Source organism: Zonotrichia leucophrys, chromosome 18 (genome assembly GCF_028769735.1).
Source record: "Zonotrichia leucophrys gambelii isolate GWCS_2022_RI chromosome 18, RI_Zleu_2.0, whole genome shotgun sequence".
Classification (NCBI taxonomy): Eukaryota; Metazoa; Chordata; class Aves; order Passeriformes; family Passerellidae; genus Zonotrichia; species Zonotrichia leucophrys.
In genome coordinates, this window is record NC_088187.1 from 8696751 (window position 1) to 8721893 (window position 25143).

The following is a 25143-nucleotide window of genomic DNA, read 5'->3' on the forward strand; positions in this document are numbered from 1 at the left end:
AATTTCTATCTATTGCTGCTCCCTGAGCTGCTGAACTGGGTGCAGCTGCTGCTGCACAGAAGCTGCTGCCACTGCCACCACCCTGGCCAGCTGCTGAGCCTGAGCTGGGCTCCTGGGCTGGCCCTCAGGGGGTAACTGAGGCTGGATGTGGGGCACACTGCCCTGCTGGGCTGGCATCTGAGCCCCAACATGGGGCTGCAGCTGACAGAGGATTTCCACTTGCTGCAATAACACCTGTTGGAGGCTGCTGAAGTGGCAGCTGAGGATGAGCTGGGCACTGCACAGGAACCTGATTTAAACTCTTGAGTACTTTCAAGGGCTGTGCCCGAGGTCTGAACCTGAGGCTGGGATTGCTGCAGCAGAGCTGGAATTTGTTTGGGAGTTTTGTGGGGCCCCATCAGAGCGGGCGGTGGGGTTGGAGTCTGCACCTGAGCTGGATGCTGGGCCTGGGCCTGGCCTGGGGGCAGCCCCGCGGGCGGCGCTGGAGGGAGCCCCGGAGCCGGGGCTGGAGACTGAGCCGGGGACTTGGAGGGCTGAGCCTCGGGAGGGGCCGCGGGCTCGGCGGGAGCCTCGGCCGGGCTCGGGGCCTCGGGCTGGGGCTGAGCCCCCGCGGGCTGGGCCTGGGCCTGGGGCTGGGCCTGCCCCGCGGGCACGGCCGCTGCTGGAGCCGCCTGCAGAGCCGGCTTGGCTTCCCCCGCACCTGTGAACACACAAACACAAACCAGGGGTGCATTACTGCAAATGGCACTGCTGTGAGCATTGATAACCCAAACCCTCTGCAACTACTGCAAAACTGCAGCTCTGAACACACAAACACAAACCAGGGCTCCATCACTGCAAATAGCACTGCTGTGAGCATTGATAACCCAAACCCTCTGCAACTGCTGCAAAACTGCAGCTGGGAACACACAAACACAAACCAGGGCTCCATTAATTGCAAATGGCACTGCTGTGAGCATTGATAACCCAAACCCTCTGGAACTACTGCAAAACTGCAGCTGGGAACACACAAACACAAACCATGAGTCCATTATTGCAAATGGCATGGCTGTGAGCATTGATAACCCAAACCCTCTGCAACTACTGCAAAACTGAGCTCTGAACACACAAACACAAACCAGGGGTCCATTATTGCAAATGGCACTGCTGTGAGCATTGATAACCCAAACCCTCTGCAACTACTGCAAAACTGCAGCTCTGAACACACAAACACAAACCAGGTCCATTATTGCAAATGGCACTGCTGTGAGCATTGATAACCCAAACCCTCTGCAACTACTGCAAAACTGCAGCTGGGAACACACAAACACAAACCAGGGGTCCATTATTGCAAATGGCATGGCTGTGAGCATTGATAACTCAAACCCTCTAGAACTGCTGCAAAGCTCTGTGCAGGAACCCAACAGACTCTGCAATGCACTTCCAACACACTGTGAAAAATGTGTATTTTATGATTGGCTTCTCGCAAATATTAGAATGAATGTTATATGTGTTGTGTTAGAAAGTAACGCTGTATTAATTCTCTGGTAAATATAGTTCTAGGTTATAAAAAAATGTTAAAATAGAAATTATGCTATGTAGGATACTTTTTTTAAAGAAAGGACTTGCAGTGACATAGCAGCCACAGGACACCTAAATCGTTCAGAGAAAAAGAATTTATTGCCCTCTTATCAGAAGAAATGAATTTCCTCCCACCTTGAAGGCACTGTTAGAATTCAGAGGAAGAAGCTGATGATGACCAGACAGAATCCTGTGTTTGAATGGAATTTATGCCTCATGTATGAAGTGTATGGATATGCAACAGGCTGTTGTTTTTAAGGGTTAATCCTCAGTTAACGTGGGTCCTTTTTTGGGCTCATGCTGCCCAGAAAAGGTACCCAGATGCCCATAACTCTTTGTCTTTATTGTCCTAATTCAAATTGTCCAAATTATTATTACTCTAATTGTATTACTATTTTTATAACCATTTTATTACTATTAAACTTTTAAAATTTAAAAAAACACAAGTAATCGACGTTTTCCACAACATTTACTGCAGGAACAGACAACCTCCAGCTGCATAAGTTCTCCCATGCAATGAAATGGAAGTTTTTTTTTCAGCTGAACAGAACAGTGCTTACCCGAGGTGGAAGTAGAAACGGTGGTTGTAGTTGTGCTAGCTGTAGTAGCAGCTGCTGGTAGTGGGGTGAACAGAAATCTCTGAATTGTACCATTTGGCATAGCTGCTTGCATAAGCTGCTGTCCTGGACCAGGTATTACAGTCACACCCTGAGGGATTAATTGTAACTGACCAGTAGTTTGACCTTGTCCCTGAATTACCACAGTTAAGCCTTGACTGCCACCCTAAAAAAAAGTTAATATCGATGTGTTAGTGATGTAATTCTTAGACAGACTTTGCTGAAAATCAGAACAATTAGGGGTTTGAATTTCAGAATTCAATATTTTTATCACATACCATACTCCTAAAATCTAAAACCAGCATCTGAGATCATGAAATACTCAAAGACTCTTTCAACTTTTCTACCACCAACAGATAACTGGGTTGGAGTGACACATTTTGTGAACTCACAGAACACAACACAACTCTGAGTCTTTGGTGTAGAAACTCAGAATCATGGAATGGTTTAGGTTGGGAGGGGCCTTTAAACTCACCCCATTCCACTCACACATTCCACTATCCCAGGTTGCTCTAAGCCTCACCAACCTGGCCTTGGACACTTCAGGGATGGGGCAGCCACAGCTGCTCTGGGCAAACTGTGCCAGGGCCTCCTCAGCCTCACAGGGAAGAATTTCCTCCCAGTTTCTAATCTAAACTTACCCTCCCCTTCAGCTTAAACTCCCAAGTCTTGTTCCACCTACAAAAAACCTTATCTGGCAACAAGCAGTCTGTACATTGCAATCATTTATATGAATTATTTATAGTTTGAAGAACAGATGTTGTGGTAAATCATAGACATTTATTTTTACCCAAAAAATGACTCTCAACTTATTTTTTGCCAACAGACCTTCATGATCTGAGCAGAAGTTGTAAGAACTTTTTCCTCCTCTGCTCACAGATACTGCAACTTTTCCTCTGAGATTCTGGATAGCATGAATGCAAACTAGATCTTCACATCAAATCAAAAGACAAGTAATCAAAATTATGATCTGAATGTCTACAAAACAGACCATACAGAATAATTATGTCCCTTACTGCCATTAAAGATTCTTTTTCATGCTGCTGAACACTCCTGATGCCAGTTACCTTACTGGGAAGTACAACAGGAAGCAAGCATTAAAACTTTACTATTAAAACGACTTACTTTGTATTTACTATTTATTATATTCATTTACTATTTAAGCTGCTTTCAGTCTGTAATTATGCCAATGCTCATCCTAAATGAAGCCAGACATATGAATTTAAGGGCACAGGCAGTAAATGCTGAAATGCAAAGGCAGGATGGGTTAGCACAGTTCCACACCCAGGCTGTGCAGTGTTTACCTGCCCTTGTGTGAGCTGGGTGAGCTGGGCCATTGTCAGCTTCACCTGGCCCTGCTGGGGCCGCGGGGGAGCTGGGGGGGTCTGAGGCTGAACTTGTTGAGGGGCTGTCCCAGAACTTGTGATGGTTTTCTGCCCAGTGCTGGAGGAAGCTGTGCTGGTACTAGAAACTGCTGTTGAGACAGGCTGACCCCTGATTATCTGAGTCACCACTTGCTGGGTCTGACCTGTAAGAGAAGAATTTGAGCTCAGAAACACATTTTTAACTTTTTAACCATAAGCACAGCAAACCTCCAAGTCACAAATTGCAAGGGGGTGTGATGGTGATCAGACAGGTGAAGCAAACACTGCAGTTTGCACATAAATGTTCTTTACAAACCACTTCTGTGACTGAAAAATGTCTGCAAAATATTTTAACTACAGTTGCATGCATATAAAGAACTTTCAAACGCTGAGCTTCTTTATAATAAAAAACATACAAAAAAAGGGCTTTCTCAATGCACAATTACTCTATGGGTTTTTAGGGTTTTTCAGTTTTGTGGGGCTTTTTTTTTTTTTCCTCAAATGAATGGACTTAAAATTAATGTGTCAGTGATACATAACATTGAGAAAGCCTCCAACAAACAACCAGAAGCTGAAAAAGGCATTAGTTGAGCACCAAAATGAGGGATTTTGGCATTGGGACACAATGAATTGATGAAGAAACAAACCATGGATTTCACACTGGGAACTGAAATATCAAAGTGAACCTACTGGCTGGCAGAATACCTTGTTGCACCACTACAGGTGTTCTGATGATGGCCTTGCCAAGGGCGGGCTGCTGCAGCGGGGTCCGGATCACCGTCATCCCGGGGCGCAGCGGCGTCCCCTGCACCACCTGCACACAGAGGGGACAGCACCTGTCAGTCCTGCTTTTTCCAGGCAAAAAGCCCCTGGAGCATGCCCTGAATGGTTTTCCACATGTGTTTTAATTTTCCCAACTGTTGTACCTCTTTGGAATAAAGGATCCATACACGCCATTGCTGAGACGAGCCAAAACCATTGAAGTGATTAGCCAGAACTTTTAATATCTGCCATAACTTAAAGTCTACACACTTAAATTTTTTTGAGCTAAATAACATACACACTTACATTTTTTTGAGTTAAATAACATTGAGAAAAACATCTTACTTGTGAAGTGCTTGTTGTTCCTAATGTCCCTGTGGTGTTTGGCCTAATGGTTACAGTTGCTGTCCTTGGCTGGAATGAAGTAAAGGTTTGACTTGCACCTGTAGTTGATGGAATGATACCCAATACCTTTTGCTGAACTTGAACCACACCTAATTAAAGAAAAATTGAGAATTCATTAATGACTTAATGGCCAGCAAAAGAAGTAAATGCAACTCCAGGGTGGCATTTAGAACACAAGTCTCCAGGTTTCTAAAATGCCTTTGAGTCTTTCAACATTTCTTGGGAAAGCCTTTGTCATATTGTAAAAAGAAGCAGCATTCTACTTTGTCAATAGTCCAACTACATTTTAAGTTAAGAAACAGATATTTTAGAAAAGATTAAGGAAAGTGTGAATCTTCACAAAGATCAGTTTGATGGTAACTGCAAAGAAGTCCTTGCATTGACAGAGTGCCACAAATTAGTGTTATACAACCATTAAAAGCTATAATCTGATTAATTTCAAATGTAGGAGAGCAGTTTAAACACCTTTCACCTACAACACTGTGGTGCTGAAGAAAATGGGCAATGCTTCTCCTGTCACCTATGAAATTTCAATACAAAATCTGCAGCCTTCATGATGTGCTCAGATGCTAAATATAATGGAGACAGAGAATTGAGTTTTTCTGTTCAATATACATTCACAAATCTCAAAAAAATTAAGTCCTCTTCTTGAGGCAAGAATCAAAAATGCTAATCTTAGTCTGGAGCCAAACTCCTGCTCATCAGTGAAGAGCAGCTGTAGGCATTAATACTTCTGTGAAGAAAGTTTCTTTGTTGATTTAGATAACCAAAAAAAAAAGCATGCTTCATTCCACATTGTTCAAAATAAAGCTCCTAATTTTGTGCTGTGAAATGCAAAATAATTTATAGGCAAAAAACTTGCACTTTTCCCCTTACAGACACAAATATGCAACACAGGGGGAACAAGCTGTAGAAACTTGTATTTTTATATATATATATAAAATATATTTTTCCCCCTTCACATCATAGTTTACTTCACTGAGAAAACAGTGTCAAAGGAGAATTAAACAGCAAGCTGGAATACAGTTTTTATTCAGTTCCCTTTGCCCTACCTCCTTGAGTTGATGGCACATTGACGGCAACAATCTTGCTGTTTGCAGGGAGTGGCAGCTTAGTTATCACTTTCCCTGCCATCGTTACTGGGCTGCCTGAGAGCTGGAAGGTCTGCCCTGTGCTGGCAATGCTCGTGGCTGAGCTGGCAGCTGTGCTAGTGGCTATTGAGGCACACAGAACAGGCAGGTTTAGAGCAGAATCATTAGTCAATGAAATGACTGTTTTTCAAGCATGAAACAGCAAACTACAGGATTATTTTTACTTTTTTTTTTTTTTTAAATGTGTCATGCTTTCTTTGGTAAAGGTTCTTTATTGGAAACAGTATGTTACATTATAGAATGCTTTCATGAATGATACTGGCACAAAAACTGTCAGTAATTGATGAGACAGGTCAGAAATGAGTCTTCCTAGCAGAAGTCAGAACAAGGAGAAACTAGACAGGTATAATCTCAGAAATGTCCTTCTGGCATAGCAAGAGTTAAGAGCAAAGATAACCAGAAATGTAAAAATGCTGCACGTCTGGAGAAGATGTGATGTGATGCACACACAGGATGAACTCCAGCAATGCTCCTCCCATGACAAATGATTCCTTACCTGTTGAAGACTGGCCTTGCTTAACCCAAGTAGCAAAAGTTTGATGGAAATTCTTGTTCTGTTGGAATGTTACTGTAGCTGGAGACCCCACTTTAGTGGTGAGCACGACTTTGGTTCCTGTGGGGACAGGGCCTGTCAGAGGGCCCACCACGACTTTCTGGGGTGTGGACACTGTGGTTGCAGTGCTGCTGGCTGTGCTGGCTGCAGGGACCACCCCTCCTGCAGGGATCTGCTTCTGCTGCTCCAGCCGCTTCTGGTCACAAAAAATGGAATAAAGAGATAATTAGTATTTTCAGATTTTACAACATCAACATTGTCTCTACCCAGCACTGAGAGATAAAGGCCTCTGGTAGGATTTTAGCTCAAATTAGGATTTTAGTTCAAATGGAGAGGATTGAAGAATAGGCTCCTTGATCTCCAGAACTACAAATCTGCTTCGATTTGTAAGCAGATTTGTATTTGTAAAATACAGCCAGAAATTTTCCTTTATAACAACTTTTAAATCCTTGCCTTATGTTAATGTCACTGCACATTTTACTTATAAAAACCTGCACAACATATTAATTTGTCTGAGATTAATCAGAAAGATTTAAAAAACTTTTAAAAATATCCATCTATATTTGGCTTTGACCATGTACATGCATCTATGTCAGTAATTGGTACATCATCATCAACACAGAGTTTACTATTAGCATTCCTAAATTTAGAGCTTCCTGCACTGAGATCCTGCCAGTTACAGAAAAAACCAGACTGTATCATTCTGTTTCACTACTGAGAATGCAATTTTTAAAACTATTATTTTAAATTTAAATCCAGTTTTCAGCCTGCTTAAAAATATTAGGTTCAAAATCCCTTACCTTACCCAGTGACCTTCTGTGGTGTAACTGTTGAAAAAGCATATTAAATCTAGAGAGCCCCTTAGTGAAGGGATGTATCAGCAGGCTCTTCTAAAATGTCAACCAATCTAACATTTTTTCCCATGTTACTGGAATTATATCTGTATTTATCTAATTTAAATTCCAGCACTATATTGCAGTAATGCCCACAAATCAGAAGCACTCATTCACTACTAATGGGTTTTTGTCAGGGCAGATGAAATGAAGAAGAAATATGTTGAGTAAAAGCACAGTTCTTAATAATGTATGTGAAATATCAATATGGCATCTGATTTCCTAATTTTAATTACATACATTTAAATATAAATACATATACATATCCACATATATTTAAATAAAATTACCAATGGGCTTAAGTCAGATAACGTAAGATAGAATAAAATCAAAAGATTCAATTTGAGTAAAGCATGAAATGCAGTTGTATTCCCAAGTCAGCTGTATTCCAAGGCAGCTTTCCACCACACACAGAACACTGAGAAGCTTACCTGGAGATGGTGCTTCCCACCCTTCTTTAAAATGATAACAAACTAAACCTTCCTAAAGCGTTACAAATGACGTGGGTGAAAAACAGGCAACCCAGAACAAACCTTTGCATTAACCCTGTTTCAAAATAACAGATGTATACAGTGGCAGCAGCATTGTTTGATGGCTTAATCTGCAGTTGGAATATTTGAAAATGGTGTAAGCAAGGGCTGAGTGCATTTCCCAGGCTATGGTGCATGTGCTGAGCAGGGCAGTTGCTGACTGCTGGGACGACCAACAGCTCCCCACCTGCTGGGCAGCCAAACGTTGGTGTTTTAGCTGAGCCTCCAATTGGGCCTTGAACTCCTCTGCCTTCTTCTGTTCACTAACCTTAGCCTGTTGTTCAACTGCCTGTGCCTTTTCCTTCTCCACCCTGCCAAAGACACAAGCAAAAGGGAGTTATACCATCATGTAAAATCCAACCATCAAACTGCATTTTGTTTTATTCAGCTTAACTGCGCTTGTAAGAGCAACCATCAAGACAAAAGATCACTGAAAAACTGGTCACAGCTTTAAAAATATTTAGAAAGAAACTACTGAAGTTGCATGCAACATGCCTGAAATATCCCAATGCTAAAATACTGCAACATCTTACAGGAAACTATTAATCAAAACTGGAATTTATAATCACATCTGAGACTGCAAGGAACCCATGTAATAACATACATTTAAAATTGTTCTTTCTAAGAGATTCAAAAATGTTGTTCCAACTTTAAGCACATGATGCTGAAAATATGCATCTTATGACTTGAGTATTCTCAGGCTCAATTTACTTGTACACAGTCATTTTCTTTGGATTATAGAAGTATTTAACAAATACTGTACAAAGTCATGCCAAAAGCAGCCTACAGCCTTTTGATGCATCACAGTAATAACCTTTTAGCATTTAACAGTATTAATTCATAAGTACAGAAAAATTAATATAATATTACTTCTAACAAATCTGAAATATCTGCATACCTTAGTTTAGGTACCAGCAGATAGTTTAGCTCTGTAACTTTAAGCTTGGCTATCAGTATCAAAAGGCCCAGTAAAAACCCCACACAGCTGTTTCTGGTGATCACAGTGACCAGCTTTGTGTTCTCTAGGGGAACTTTCATTTAACAATCACACAAATGAAGACTACTTTCTTTAAAAGCTCACTTTACCTTTCAGCAAATGCCCTGATCTCCCACAGTTCCAACTCCTCCTCTGCTACCCAAGTTTCCATTATAACAGGGCCTGTTTGCTTGGGTGTTTCTGGCCTTTTTGGCCTGAGGGCACTCGATCGCAGTCCCTTCCTCTGGGGCGTTGGAGTTTCTTTAGAGAGCAGTCAAAACACACACATTAAGCTATACTGTAAAACGAAACTGAAGTGTAAACCAAGATTTAGGGATGTTTTCAGTCCCATTTTATAAACAGGGAGGTCTTTCAGCTTCAGATAAATCATGTCCACTTGTTAAATGCAGCATTTGTTTCCCATAGGTAAATTAATAGTTCCTGGCAAGCTGCATTTGCTCCCTTGATGGGCTGAATTAGCATAAAGATCCAGTGACTTTAATTTCTCCAGATTACAGAGGGGGTGGGGGGAAGGTCTAAACAAGCAAATAAACAAACCAACCTTTTGGAGCCTCTGGTACACCAATGGGACAAATGATTTTTCTTATACAGTACTCGGAGCGGATCCCATACGGACCAACATCTCTCCGCTTGATTATTTCTGTTGTTGTAATTTCAGTTTCAGTTGTTTCTGCAACAAATTAGTCCCAGCACATTAATAACAGAAACAAATAAAGCTAAATCTCCAATCAACCCAGTGTACTCAAGGCAGAGAAACAACAAACAAAATTCAAATGCCACAGCTGACAGCGAGCCTTTAGAGAAATGTTTTGAGTGTAACACTCAGAATTTACAGCAAAAGCTTTTGCAAAGAAAACCAGAAATTGAAAATAACAATACCTGTCCTTGTGGTTCCTCCCCCGGGGGGAGCTTTTGCTGCCATATCATCCCACTTGAGACATGCCCACAATAACCTCAACATCAGGCTCACTCCAGCCAATGATTTGACTGTTTGGAGTCGGTACCTAATGACAGAATATAAAATTATATTTTAAAATAAACTTAAAATACCCAACCAAACCAACAGGACAAAGGATTTCCATGCTACTTTAACTGAACAATATAGAAAACTGAATAATAAATAGCAAAATTTGCATATTTGGGAATAAACATGTGTATCACTTGTATTTTAAAAAATCAATTAATTTCATCACATCCTAGACTTTTTCTTAAAAATGCAAGGTATGTACCTCCAAGTGATCCCAAATGTTGGTCTTGGGGATGGATATGGCCAGATATCCAAGGCAGGCTTTGCATTGTAATTGAAATAAGGAACCTCTCTGATCCCTCCTCTCCTGGCCAGCTTTTTCAAGTCATCATTGGGTAAAACAAATATGCTTTTTTTACTGCTTTTGGTAACAAATTTCCTATAAGATGGCAATGCAGTTCCAGAACGGGTTTTTTTGGGTCTTGTGAATTTCATTAACTTCACTTTGTCTTTTGTGGAATACTCTTTGCTGACAGTCATGGAAGTCACCAAAGTGCCCTCTGGGGTGGTCAGCGAGTCGGTGACTGTGGTGGTCACCACTGTTTTACTGTGCTCCTGCACAGAGATGACATCAGAGTGACTCTCTGAGGCTGGAGTGGTGAGCTTGGTGACAGTGGTGGTGGTGGTGACAGTGGAGATGGCACAGTTTTCTGTAGAGGAAACAACCGTGGTCTTCTCATCACTGGCAGCTCCAGTCTCTGCTACCTTAAACACCGTTTTGGACTCTGTGGACACAGTTGAGGTTGTGGTAGTCACTTCAGTAATAACAGTTTTCATTTTACTTTCTCCATTGATATTTTCCATTTTATTTATTCCATTCTGGTCAGCAAAGTGACTGCTCAAGCTGGATTCCTCACACGAGGTTACAGGAGATGGAGCAACTTTCTTCTCCTCACTTGCTTCAGTCTCCATAGATTCTGTTTCACTGTTCAGGTTATTTTCTTTACAGACAGGCTGTGCTGGCAGGCAAGCAGAGCCCCCACTGGCAGATCTCTCAGGAGAAAGCTGCTTTTCTTCAGTTTTCTGCACACACTTGGGCACTTCATCTGGTGGCTGAAGATTCTCTCCAGACTCAGGTGAACTCTGCAGATGTGACCTTGAGTCCACATTATTTTTATCCTTTGTGTCCTCTCCCATGATGTCACCATTCATGAATGGTTTTACTGAAGATTCCTTAAAAGTCAATGGTTTTATTTCATGTTCTGGAATGGCTTTATTAATATTATTAACTTTTGGTTCAATATCACCCCCTGCCTTAGCTTCACAGGTATTTTTCACTAAGCAGTCATCATTTGATAATGCTTTAATATCATTGTCTTTTCCATTCATTTGAAATGATGATTTTTCTTTTTCTGTCTCAGTTTCTTCATCTTTATTATTCTTTTTGTCAGTAATAGTATTTACATTTGTCTGATCAAGATATTTGTTCATGGTACCTGTCTCCACTTTCAGTTCCTGACCTTTCTTTCGACCATTAGCCTCTGTTAGTTTAGAGCTCAGTAAATCTTTGTTATCATTTTCCCCATCCATGTGTTCCAGACCTTGACTTTCAAGATTTCTTTCAGAAATCAGCCCTGTTTTAAATGATTCTAGATCTTTATTAGCTGATTTTTGGTGAAATATCATCTTTTCAGATTTACTTTCAGTCTTTACAGGAGCAATTTCTTCCTCCATTTCACTTTCTTGAGAGGACATGGTTTCCATATGGCTTTTTATCATACAATTGTTTTCTGGATCTTTGCTTTGCTGTTCAGAATCCCCTTCTGAGTCTGGTTTTTCAAGAGTGCCCACAGCATCTCTTCTACAGCTGCTTTCAGGTACCAGTGGTCCTAAGTTTCCAAGCTCTCGCTGAGACACTCTGGTAATAGGCAGCTTTTGTTTCAAGGGTTTTTCAGCTGCTTCTGAAACATCCCATTTGATTCTGCCTTCTGCACTGGTTTGTTTCAAGCCATCCACTAAAGAGCTCTCAGACTCTCCAAGAGCCTCCTGTCCTTGATGCTTACTGGCAATGGAAGGCTCAGGGTTGTTTGCTCTGCCATCATTCTGAGCAGAGCTGTCTCCTTCAGAGGATTGAGGGCAGTCCTCATCCAGCAGCTGCCCCTCTTTTGAGAGCCTGTTGGACAAAGGCAAGGAAGGTTCATCTTCATCCCCAGCTTTGCTGATGGGCAAACAGTCCTGTTCTGCATCTTCAGCTTGGCTCTTGTCTGAAATGTAGCTTGGATCCTGGGAAGGAGAGCCAAACTGGCCTCCTTCCTTCCCATTCCTCACTTGGAGCTCCTCTGGGTTTTTCTGGGGGCTCACAGATCGAATGCCCCCAGTTTTAGCACCAGCCTCCAGCTTCATCTTTTCCAGACGCTGTTTTTCCTCCAGGGTGAACTGTTTGATTCGCCGCTCCAGGAGCCCATCTAATTTTGATGATTTTACTTTCCTTTTGTAGCAAGTCCTTAAATGAAATCCCTCACTGACATTGATTATATCCCGCTTACAATGACTGTCCTCATCTTTTATGGAGGATTCAATTTTCACATCATCCACATCCATAGGTTCTTCTTTGATGACTTTATCATTTTCACCATCGGTGTCTTTTTCCACTGCGAAGAAAAAGTAACTCTGAGTTAGTGAGCTCTCCAATAATGAATACAAATTATATTTTACATTAAGTACTAAGAAATAAATGGGGCTTTTAGCATATTAAAAGGTTTCAATTAAAAAAGGAACAAAAGCTTCAGACACTACCACAATGGATAACAGGCAATCATTTAACATTTTAGATGTCTTGACAAAATTTGTTACACAGTTTTTCACTAGTTATTTCTGAGGTTCTATGCTTTTACTCATGCAATAACATGAGTTTCACAATAACAAAAGATTATCACCTGTGTCTTTTGCATGATCTAAGTTTTCAGAAATTGTGTCAACTTCTAATTTGTCTTCACGCAACTTTTCTTCTTTAACTTGTACTTTCTCCAAGGTTTCTGAAACATCTTTGTCTTTTGCTTGCAGATCTCGAGAATCCTTTGCTCTGTCTTTCTCTGCTTTTACCTTAGCTGTACCTTTTCGTTTATCCAAGCTGCATTTTTCATCTTCGCTCTTTGCTATTAACAAATGAAATTATTTCAATTATCCAGAGTATTTTTTGTACTCTGCCACATTTGAATGTGTTAGTTTACCTCTCAAATCATCTGCACACCATGAGTGAAATTCAGAAAGAGAATTAAGCATCTAGTAGTAACACCATAGATTAAACAGTGAAACAGTGCACTACTGCATATATATATATATATATATATATATATACACATACACACACACATATCCCCTCAATATTTAAGATGTTATTTTTTGGTTTTGATGCTCTACATAACTTTTATCTACTTTTAATTTAAATAAGGTTATACAAAGATGTACAAGTGTTACACAAAACATAATTGAAGCAATTTAATGTAGCTACAAAATGTCTGTGACAATTGAACAGGTTACACTAACCAAGATTACCAGATATCCACAAAAGATTTGCTGGAAAATTACTCCTAAAATCTCCTTAAGAAATATTAACTAATAACTGCAATTAAAAAAAATGTAAGCAATGCAGACACTTACTTGATAGCAATTTTCTGTAATTTGCATTAGTATTTCCTGGCAGTTTGGGCATAAACCTGTGGACATGGGTTTTACTAATCCAGCTCCAGCCACCATATCCTGTTACTCTATATTCCTCTCCTTTTTGCTTCCAAACCTGTAAATATTTTAAAAAAACCAATATTAATGATACTATTTGCTGCATTATTAATGTTTATAGGAGCTTTTAAATCCACCTGTATCCTTGTTTCAACAAGTGTAGAGCAAAGAACTACTCCAACAAAAGCAGTTAATATCTACTGTAGGGGAATATAGAGGTTTTTACAGTAGTTCCCATTGTTTTGTTACACTTTTCAAAGGCTGGATTTTTTGGGGAGAGGGAGTGGGACAGGGACAGACACACAGACAAGATTCCAGTAACCCCCTAGAACCTTCCATTAGGGAAGGCTGCATTTGCAGAGCAGTATCTGTCACTCAGGCAGTGTCAATAAGAGCATGACACAGATCAAATTCAGTTCAGACCAAGATCATGTGCTTGAATACATGGCCATGGCTCCTATTTCCATGTAGGACTAACACAAGGACATGAACACTCTAAGTTTAAATGAAAACAGAAAGAGAGTCAGAAATCTACAGTTTCTGTGCTTTCTTTGTACTTCCCACAACAGAAACCCTCACCTGGTGTTTGACAGGAAATGTGTATTTCACCCATGTAGCTTGCTGCATTGTTTCTTCTTCTTCTTGCTTTCTCTCTTTTTTTTTCACTTTCTCCTTTTCTTCTCTTTCTATTGCTGTCATTCTGCGTAATCTGATCCATAGAGATTTAAGTGCATTTAAGTGCAGGATTTTGCAAGCAAATATAAGATGTCAACAGCACCTAATACCCCTTTGAATAGGTTTAAATATCTGAAGTTAAGAGGAATGCTCACTATCAGGTTTTAGGTATTACTTGTAACAGGAACATCACTTTTTTTGCTATTTCAGTGAGGCAAACACAGCTGGATGCAATTGTGTCTAACACTAGACATTTATTTTCTGCTCCTATGACAAAATGAGAGACAAAACCCAGACTCCACTGAACTGAGAGTGTTGAAATTTGTTTTTCTACTCTCCCAGAGTTTTAGCAGTTTTGAGACTGTGGCTCAGATAAAACAAATGCAGGAGCAATGACACTATAAAAATATTGTCATGGTTTTTCACTGTTTCTGTTTGAGAAAATACACTTCAAGTGCTGAATGACTATCTCAATTTAAACACAATTCTTACAGGCTTGGAGGAACTAGCAATTGCAAGCCAAAGTAAAATTCTCATATTCAACAATATTTTAATATTTATTAATTTTACCTTGTATGCCCCAAGGATTCCCTCCAGATGGGCAGCATGACAACTGGTTTGATTGCACACTCCAAAATAGCCAGTGCTAGTGCAAATTCTCTGGGTTTGCTGCACATCTGAACAGCCTTAATCCAGTTAGACCTAAATTGGAAAAAAGAGAACAATCTGAAACATATACATGAACAAACATACCTTGCCATTTGAAGAAGACTTCATGGTAGGATAAAAACTCCTGCAGTAACACTTTACTCAAGTGTACAGCCCTTTTAGCCTCCATCATAAACACAGATTATGTTTTATTATAGTGAAGCACGGTGCTTGGAAATCACAGATTTGAAAAAACAAAGACTTGTTTATCACCACTGCTAGCAAAACCACAAGTAAAATATGAGAATATGTATTTCCATTGATTCATTTACCTGTGGGAAGCCCAATTAGGGTGAAGGAAGGATGCTGGGATATTGTTTTCCAGCTGAATAATGGTCAGCCTCAGGGTGGATATGGTGAGAACTTTGGAGCCATGCACAGACCCGTTCCACTTGAACTCTCCAGCTGGGGTCAGGCAGAATTTGTGGGAGAGGTGTCTCCTCTTGTCATGGTCCTCCCTGTGCTGGTGCTTGTTCAGAGCAAAGGAGTTGGTGGCATATTGGTTGTGATACACACGGTACTTCCCCTCCTGCCCCAGCTTGAAATAGTTGTTGATATTTCCTTTAATCACCACGTCCTTCTTGGTGTTCACTCGGGACACTTCCCCTTGGGAGTTGACCACCAGAACCTTAAGAAAGAAATATTGGAAACTTTTCAGGGAATCTGTAAAGTAATTCCTTCTCTTGTTAATGATTTATGCTTCAAATGTCTACATATAAAAGAATAAAAATACCCTGCACCAGTGTGCAGAAACAAATTACTGTTTATCCAAACACCAATACATGTACTTCATCACTGCCTGTCTACAGAGTTAGGATATTCCCAGATCAAATTTAACATTAAAAAACATTATCCAAGCTTCTCAGACCAAACAGGAACCCGTTTTGCTGTTCTGATTGTGCCTATTGAGGGAGAGAGCTCTGGGAAAGCAGCTTCATTAAACTCAGGTAAGGCCTCTGTGAACCCCCTCCTTGGTACATCAGAGAATTCAGGCATGCAGCTTAGGAAACAAGGATCCTGGACTTTGAAAACATGGCATAGGTAACAGCACTGGACTAATCTGTTTGTCAATAAATTCACTAAGTGTTAACTTACATGGAAAATCAATTACCAAAAATAAAATTAATATACAAAATAATATTCAGACAATGAACTGCAAAAAAAGTCCCAATGTTTGAGCATTTCCTTCCTGTAAAATACTGGGCTACTTAAAAAATCCAGAACCAAAACAACAAATAACCCAGTCACACAAAACAACTACACCAGTGCTCTGGGTCACTGCAATCACTTTGGAGAGAGCACTCAAGAGAGCAAAGGATGGGGGGAAAAGCTTCCTGTGGTACAACAATGTCACCATTTGTTAATTTATTATTACTGCCTTTTTCTTAAGTATCTCCATTGCCTGAAAAAAAGAATTTTTAAAACTTTCCAGTAAAATTTAGTATCCTTTAAAGAAATTAACATTTTCCCAGAACATTTTTTGTAGTTCTTTAAGTTTTCCAAGATGTGCACAAACCTCTCTGGTTTCTTTATATAACTTATTTGCTTCATTTGCTGCAGCAGCAACCTGCTGGCTTTTCATCTGGCTCAGTTTGCTGTCTGGATTTCTCAATCTGGTGAGCATCCGTGTCGAGCCTGGCGTGCCCTTCCCTGCCCCTGGAGAATCACTTCTGTCACCATTGGATTTCTCTCCTGCCCAGGAATAAAAAAAGGCTTTTAAAACAAAGTTAACAATTGGAAGTTTTCTACTGATGTATGGAATTTATAAAAAGAACAGAAAGTGAAAATATGCATAAAATGAAAGTTGGAGATGTCATTATCCTTATTATTAATATAATTATCATCATTATTATTATTATTACCTAAATCCTCTGAAGCCTGGGATCCCCTCTCTGCATTTTCAGCATCATCAAGAGTTTTAATGGAGTCATTGTGGCCAGAGCCCAGCTCGCTGCCACTGCTGTTCTCAACCTCTGCCTGTGGAGGGGCAGCAGAGCCACTGCTGGGGATCATCTGACCAGTTTCTTCTACAAAAGAACAACTTCAGTTTTAGTTTTTTCTTTTGAATTGGATCAATGCAACTTTTTAAAGTTTTCATCAAAAAAATGCAGATGAACATGTTTTGCTGGACTGGAGGGAAACACATAGAAAATATTAATTCCCTTCAGAGCACTGTGTCCATGAAAGTATTTTTTTTCTGTTTCAAGCAGTTTCAACTTCTACATCTCTGAAGAACTGAAATTCATATCTCTACTTAAAATACATTTGTATTTCATCCAAGAATTTTTTTTTCTCTAGATGCACACACAGATAACCCTGAGACCATTCTGCATTTAGAATTCATAAAATTTGGTCTTCCTGAAGCATCTGATTTTCTCTTTTAATTTTCTTTAGCTGCTCCTCAGAGCACACACCTTTCAATTTCCCTTGTTTCCAATCGCCTTTGGTTTTCTTTTCCTCAGCACCTTCATTCTCAGGAATCCCACAGATTTCTGTTCCATTGGCACCACTCTAAATATCAGCCCACTTAAAATATCAGCCCCTTCCTGATCTGATGGATCTTGATGTGGCTTCAAATGGGTTCCTGGTCCCCAGCTGTCCTTGTCACTGTCTTGACAGCTCCTTTGTTGTCACCTCACCTCTTGTGCTGCCCCAGGAGGAATTTTTGACTAAATATCACTGAATTGCAGCCACCTCAAAATAAATCCCTGCACCCTCCCAGAAGGAAGGAGCCCCCATCCCTGGAAACAGCAAAGGCAGCGATGTCTGCTGGGCTCAGTGCCAAAGGGAGACAGCTCAGCTGTTTAAAATCCACCAGATCTGCCTGGTTCTAGAATTCATCCAAAGCATCAGGGATTCTGATGTTGTTGAGAAGAGTGACAGAACAAAACTTGTTTTTTGTGAAATATTCACTCCCAGCAGAAGGATGGATCAGATCAATATTCTGGAATTCTTAGAGGATCCCTAATCTGAATGCATCCTGATTTCTGGCTGTGCCAAATGGGTGACCACCACTGTTTGATCCACTTCCCTTTTTACTATGAGGAGAAATGGATCTGTTTCCATGGCTGCTGTTTGGAGGAGAATGGAAACACCCAAACCAGACTCTTAATAAAGATTAATATCCAAATTCCATTTAACAAGGATGGTAACAGAAATTCTCATCTATCTCTGCATTTTACTCATATTTCCCCCCTCTTTTGGAGACAACTGCCTCACTGATCCTGGTTCAGTATCTCTCTCTGACAGTCTCAAAATGAATTTCATAGTAAGAACACAAACATTGCTGTGAATATAGTGAATTAGACATGAGGAAAAACCTCCACACACACTTTCCTACAAAAAAAAGAGCCCATGAATATACAACTCACACAGAAGCTTTGGAAGGAGAAAAGTACTTGTGAAACCATAATAAATAATGATAAATATGTAAGTGAATCTTTAAAATAAAATACAAACCCATAAAGGTGTCTGAAACAAAATTATACTCTGTATCTTTTCCATTAAATCTTTACACAGTTATTTTAACTTTAAAAGGGAATAAAAACCAGGAGAACTGGCAAAAATATTTGGTCATGTATCAAAAATATATGGATTTTGTCTCGTACATCAGGACATTTTCTATACTTAAAAAGTGTATTATGAGGCTTGCAGATTACAGATTAATCTTAGCTTTCATTTTGTCCTCTTGTTCAGAAAAGTTTATTACAAGGTTTGGATGCATTGACTTTCATAAGTTGAAAAGCTGCAGACTGTGACTGCATGGAGAACTGTTTCTGTAGGAGAGAAAACATTTACTGCCCCCTTTTAAAACATAACACACCAAGTATGTTCACATCACACATGTTCCGATTTTTAAGAACTGAAAATAAAACTGAAAAGAAAATCCTGATAATTTTAATGATGATCAGCTGTTTAGAACAACATTTGGTTATGTAGTAAATCCTGTAATAGATTATAATTCTAAATGTAATATAAAGTAATTCTAGAATAGTACACTCATGCTTCATGTTACACTTAATCAACTCCCACTTATTCCTAAAGCAAGTTTGTCTGATTTTAAATAGTGTATATTATTACCTTTGAGTCACTGACATGGCAGAACAAAACATGTTAAAATACAATAACTCTTGTGCTTACAATTCTGAAATCTGTTTAAAATTTCCAGCATGATAATTTTAATCTTGACATTTCAGTGCAATGGTTTATTCTCATGAATGAAAACACTTTGTTAGTAATTTATAGAGTAAATGAGAGGTTAAAATAATAAACAAGCCAGCAGCAAATTAGATTTGAAATAAACTTTGAGAGGATGCTAACAATCATTACGGATCACTATGGAAAAATAAAATATAGAGAAAACAGAAAATAAAAAGCTTAGCCATAGTTGTCTTTGGAAGGCATGGATACAAATGCTAATGTCATGGAGGACCACAAATTTCAAGCACTAGTTGCAAGAAAATTAACTTTGAAATGTTAATAATGACAACGTAGCAGTAAAGGATGGCACTGCAAGCAAACAGCATGAGTGACATATGCTTGGAATGGTTTTAGTGGACAAATCAGAGAGAAAAACAGATTCCCCAAATTACAGAGGCATTGGTAACAGTGCCTTCTGTACCTGAGAGTTGCAGAGGGAGCTCTGATGCCACCTTCTTCTCTGCCACGTTGTTGCTATCAAGGCTTTCTGACTGACACCCCAGTGCGTCCTTCCCTTCAGAGCAACCATCCTCTCCTGCAGGAGGGTTTGTGGTGCTGTCATCAGGGCTGCAGCTCACACTGTTACTTTTATCCCCAACGACTGTTGCCTCTACAGTAAAACGCACAACAAAACTTCAGGGGTGTTCTTTATTATGCCTCAGGATGTCATTTGGCATCATCCATAGAAAGCAACTTCAGCAGCTTGGTTTGTTTGATAATGCTGAAAAACAGGAAGCTTTTTCCCTTCCTTTTTTGGCTATGAGATGGTATTGTCTCAGAATCAAAGAACAAACCAATTGTGAGTAGGAAAAAGTTAAAAATTGTGGCTTACTACAAACATGCTGATCACAACCTGTAAGTGCCACCTGTACCTCAAGGCAGGGTATCTAGGAGCCAGCTGTATAGAAGTAGGAAAGTTGGTGAAATTACTTAACAAGAACAATTCCAACAAAGCACAAAGGAACTGACAAATATCACCTATTACAGAAATATCTTGGAGAATCATACAAAGAAAGTATTGCATCAACACTTAAATAAATGGGGGGTTCACTTCACTTAAATGGAGCTGTTAAAGCACAGTCAGTTTCTTTACCTTCTGTTTTCTCTTTTTCCACATCTTGCTCACTCTGTGTTTCCTCAATTTTATCTTGGTCTCCAGATTCTTCCTTGTCTCTCTCAGCATCTGTCTGGTCATTATCAACATCACTTTTGGCCTTTTCTGCTTCCTCATCTCCTGTGTTTTTATCTTCCACTATTTCTCCTTTTCTTGCTCTGATAATGTCCAAAATTTCATCTACAATATAAAGCATGTTGTCAACATGAAACAACAAACCACCTACAGAGCCACGGAGCACAAACAACATGACATAAATCCTGCTTCTGATGTAAGATAAACTAGATTTGATTCAAAGTGCAGCATCTATTCTCATTACACCAAATATTCCTACCATTTGCTGCAGAAAGGAAAGACTTGTTGCTGCCCCTTGCTTTGTTTGTAAGGTCTTCTGTCACATCCATGTGCCGATGAACTTCCTCACGCATCTCCTCCAGGGTTTTGCATAGGTCAGCCTCCCAGTAATCCTTGTCCAGGCATTCAATTAACTCTGCCAGCTGGATCTTGGTGCTGTAGTACCAGATTTTCTTATCCTTCTCACTTTCTGAATCTTCCTCTCTGTAGGAGTATTTTAAAAATATTGATTTTAAAATATCTGGATAAATGACAAAAATTGCTATCACCTGCTATTTGCAGAGCACTGTGAAATGTCAATACGTGAGTGAGAATAAATAACTCACACTGCTCATATGCACCCAGTTTAATATCAATATTCCTTTCTTGTTTCCTTCCCTTTCTTCATCCCCTCAGTTCTCATGACAACTTCCTCAGGAAAGCTTTGAAGTCTCCTTAAAACTCGTTTGTCCAGTCTGACAACAAGGTTTATTCTTATTATATTTACTATTTCTTTAACCAGTAATTTACTACTAAGTCTGAAACAATTTGTAAGTCCAGAATCCATAATGGTAGTTTCTGGGTGTGTATTCAGGAAAAAACACAGTCAGAAAATTCGAAGTATAGAATGTCACACTCATAAAATATTTTATATTGGCATCCTACATCATCCACCTGTGAGAGCACCAGGAAGGGATGAGTCACAGCACAATCCCTTTGAAAAGATCAAGGGATTTCCACATTTTTAATCTGCAGTGCTCCATGAGCCCAGAATTCCTGGTGCCAACAGCATTTCAGCAGGGCCACAGACCCAGGGGGGCCCCATCAATATCCCAGGTAACTCCTGGAGCCTGCAGGGCACAGGCAGGATGCTCCAAGTGGTTCTGCAGCTGCTGGACTTCAGCTCAGCTTGGTCCATCCTGGGGGCAGCAGCAGCCAGAGCCAGGCTGGCACGAGCCAGATCCAGAATGGCACCAGCCAGACCCAGAATGGCAGGAGCCAGACCCAGAATGGCACCAGCCAGAGCCATGCTGGCACGAGCCAGACCCAGAATGGCACCAGCCAGAGCCATGCTGGCACGAGCCAGACCCAGAATGGCACCAGCCAGACCCAGAATGGCACGAGCCAGATCCAGAATGGCACGAGCCAGACCCAGGCTGGCACCAGCCAGAGCCAGGCTGGCACGAGCCAGACCCAGAATGGCACCAGCCAGATCCAGAATGGCACCAGCCAGATCCAGAATGGCATGAGCCAGACCCAGAATGGCACCAGCCAGACCCAGAATGGCACGAGCCAGATCCAGAATGGCACCAGCCAGATCCAGAATGGCACCAGCCAGACCCAGAATGGCACAAGCCAGATCCAGAATGGCACCAGCCAGACCCAGAATAGGATGAGCCAGATCCAGAATGGCACCAGCCAGATCCAGAATGGCATGAGCCAGATCCAGAATGGCACCAGCCAGACCCAGAATGGCACGAGCCAGATCCAGAATGGCACGAGCCAGACCCAGAATGGCACCAGCCAGATCCAGAATGGCACCAGCCAGATCCAGAATGGCACGAGCCAGATCCAGAATGGCACCAGCCAGACCCAGAATGGCACCAGCCAGACCCAGAATGGCACCAGCCAGATCCAGAATGGCACCAGCCAGATCCAGAATGGCACGAGCCAGACCCAGAATGGCACGAGCCAGACCCAGAATGGCACGAGCCAGACCCAGAATGGCATGAGCCAGACCCAGAATGGCACGAGCCAGATCCAGGCTGGCATGAGCCAGATCCAGAATGGGATGAGCCAGACCCAGAATGGCACCAGCCAGACCCAGAATGGCACGAGCCAGACCCAGGCTGGCACGAGCCAGACCCAGGCTGGCACGAGCCAGATCCAGGCTGGCACGAGCCAGATCCAGGCTGGCACGAGCCAGATCCAGAATGGCACCAGCCAGACCCAGAATGGCACGAGCCAGACCCAGAAGGGCACGAGCCAGATCCAGGCTGGCACGAGCCAGATCCAGAATGGGATGAGCCAGACCCAGAATGGCACCAGCCAGACCCAGAATGGCACGAGCCAGACCCAGAATGGCACGAGCCAGACCCAGAATGGGATGAGCCAGACCCAGAATGGCACGAGCCAGAGCCAGAATGGCACCAGCCAGATCCAGAATGGCACCAGCCAGATCCAGAATGGGATGAGCCAGACCCAGAATGGCACGAGCCAGACCCAGAATGGCACCAGCCAGACCCAGAATGGCACCAGCCAGACCCAGAATGGCACGAGCCAGACCCAGAATGGCACGAGCCAGACCCAGAATGGCACGAGCCAGACCCAGAATGGCACCAGCCAGACCCAGAATGGCACCAGCCAGATCCAGAATGGCATGAGCCAGACCCAGAATGGCACCAGCCAGACCCAGAATGGCACGAGCCAGATCCAGAATGGCACGAGCCAGATCCAGAATGGCACGAGTCAGACCCAGAATGGCACGAGTCAGACCCAGAATGGCACGAGTCAGACCCAGAATGGCACCAGCCAGACCCAGAAAGGCACGAGCCAGACCCAGAATGGCACAAGCCAGATCCAGAATGGCATGAGCCAGATCCAGAATGGGATGAGCCAGACCCAGAATGGCACCAGCCAGACCCAGAATGGCACCAGCCAGACCCAGAATGGCACCAGCCAGGCCCAGGCTGGCACCAGCCAGGCCCAGGCTGGCACGAGCCAGACCCAGAATGGCACCAGCCAGACCCAGAATGGCACCAGCCAGACCCAGAATGGCACGAGCCAGACCCAGAATGGCACGAGCCAGATCCAGAATGGCACGAGCCAGACCCAGAATGGCACGAGCCAGACCCAGGCTGGCACGAGCCAGACCCAGAATGGCACCAGCCAGACCCAGAATGGGATGAGCCAGACCCAGAATGGGATGAGCCAGATCCAGAATGGCACGAGCCAGACCCAGGCTGGCACGAGCCAGATCCAGAATGGCACGAGCCAGACCCAGAATGGCACCAGCCAGATCCAGAATGGCACCAGCCAGACCCAGAATGGCATGAGCCAGATCCAGAATGGCATGAGCCAGACCCAGGCTGGCATGAGCCCATCATTTCCACAGCACATCCCAGTGCTCCCCACACCATGTGGGTGCCACTGACTGCCCAGCCTGACCCTCTCCTGGGCAGAGGAACTGCTGCTGCCCTGGCACCCCGTGCCAGCACTGAGAGCCCCAACCCAGGTGCTGACAGCAATGGGAAGCTGCCTGTAAATCTCAAACCTCTGCCCCTGTGGGCTTTGCAGCAGGTTCCTCTCTACTGGGTCCCTTCCTGGGGCTTATATATTAAAAATGGCACAAATTGGCTTCAGGGATTCAGAAAGACAAACAACCTTAAGGCAACTTGATCCTTGTTGTTCTACTGCCTCCCAGTCTGCATTTGTGAAACAATTAATATTTGTAACTCAAACAGAACACTACTGAAATAAGGTGGTTGTGAAGTTAATAGAGGCAGTGTTACACAAAATTCAACCACTAACTTGTCACAACCACTATTACAGAACAGACTTTAGGTTTTGATGATAGAACAGACTTTAGGTTTTGATGATAGGTTTTTCAAAGAAACTTGCATCTCTGTTGTAAAGGCCTTTGCTCATGAAAAACAACTAATTCTGCTTTACCCATTTATTCCTCTAAACTGCCAACATTCCATTAGTTTTAACCACACCAACCTGTTAAGTTTGACAAGTTTTCTCAGAAAACAGCTCATTTCAGGAAAACTGTCATGCACAACACACCAAAATGTAACAGCTGAACACTGACAATCATTTAAATCTATAGAATATTCTAGGCCTGTAAACTTCCATGTTAAAGCAAAATGACTGTTTAAACCATGTTTCCTCTAAACCAAGAGTTATTTACTAACAACAATAGGAATGAGAGCACTTTCATTACTGGTGGTGAACAAAAGCCACAGAAGAGGAAGATAAAGGCAAACGCCCAAAAACCAAGATGGAGGGGGAGATGAGAATGCAAGAATGGGGCTTTACACAGTGAGAGGAAATAAAAGGATGAAATAAAATGTTTAACTAAAAAGGACAGGGAATGGGTGCCTTCTGAGTTTTGCCTGGCAAGTGCAAGACCCTGCAGAGCAGCAGTTGTGAGGCTGCTGTGCTCCTGGCAAACACCACTGCAGAATGGGATGCTGGTATTACTCTGCTCCTTAACTGACCAAAAAGGGAACTTGAATCTTTCATTTTGATCCCTTCTGTTGTGGCTGTTACAGGATTATTTGCTAGAGAGATAATGCCATTTATACATCCTCTTCTATGACCTAGATATGCAACAATATAAATGCTTTATATAAAATGAGAGATACTTTGGCTGGAAAAGAACTTTGAGAACAAGTCTGACAATAAATTCCATGAGGAAAGGCTGTGCCTGCACCCATCTGCCAGACAAGCATCTTGTACACATTGCTTCTATTTTCATGGTGACCATCCAAGTGTTTTCTTATTTCCATGTTTCTCTCCCCACTCAGCAAATCTGAGACTGCTCCAGCTGCACCAATGCAGCCAGGGTGAG

The 25143-nt window shown here is 41.9% G+C and overlaps 1 protein-coding gene across 8 annotated transcripts in view; it reads right to left on the minus strand.

Annotated features, from left to right (window-relative positions):
* The window catches only part of BPTF (bromodomain PHD finger transcription factor), a 58649-nt gene that overhangs the window by 15326 nt on the left and 18180 nt on the right, over positions 1–25143 (minus strand). For 2 of the 8 annotated variants that reach the window (XR_010442289.1, XM_064728212.1), the window contains exons 3-24: positions 20569–20792; positions 20214–20414; positions 19542–19730; positions 16783–16947; positions 16437–16612; positions 15193–15548; positions 14783–14914; positions 14117–14246; positions 13460–13595; positions 12736–12954; positions 10062–12450; positions 9712–9836; positions 9374–9502; positions 8922–9072; positions 8023–8146; positions 6356–6608; positions 5761–5922; positions 4649–4797; positions 4232–4355; positions 3482–3705; positions 2121–2343; positions 429–700 (exon numbers count right to left, since the gene is read on the minus strand). Coding sequence is in view for 7 of the 8 variants with exons in the window: in XM_064728212.1 (XP_064584282.1) it covers positions 429–700; positions 2121–2343; positions 3482–3705; positions 4232–4355; positions 4649–4797; positions 5761–5922; positions 6356–6608; positions 8023–8146; positions 8922–9072; positions 9374–9502; positions 9712–9836; positions 10062–12450; positions 12736–12954; positions 13460–13595; positions 14117–14246; positions 14783–14914; positions 15193–15548; positions 16437–16612; positions 16783–16947; positions 19542–19730; positions 20214–20414; positions 20569–20792 (6253 nt within the window). In the remaining variant the exon portion in view is untranslated. The remainder of the gene's footprint in view (positions 1–428; positions 701–2120; positions 2344–3481; positions 3706–4231; positions 4356–4648; positions 4798–5760; positions 5923–6355; positions 6609–8022; positions 8147–8921; positions 9073–9373; positions 9503–9711; positions 9837–10061; positions 12451–12735; positions 12955–13459; positions 13596–14116; positions 14247–14782; positions 14915–15192; positions 15549–16436; positions 16613–16782; positions 16948–19541; positions 19731–20213; positions 20415–20568; positions 20793–25143) is intronic. The other 6 variants (XM_064728215.1, XM_064728214.1, XM_064728209.1 and 3 more) reach the window with 5 other exon arrangements.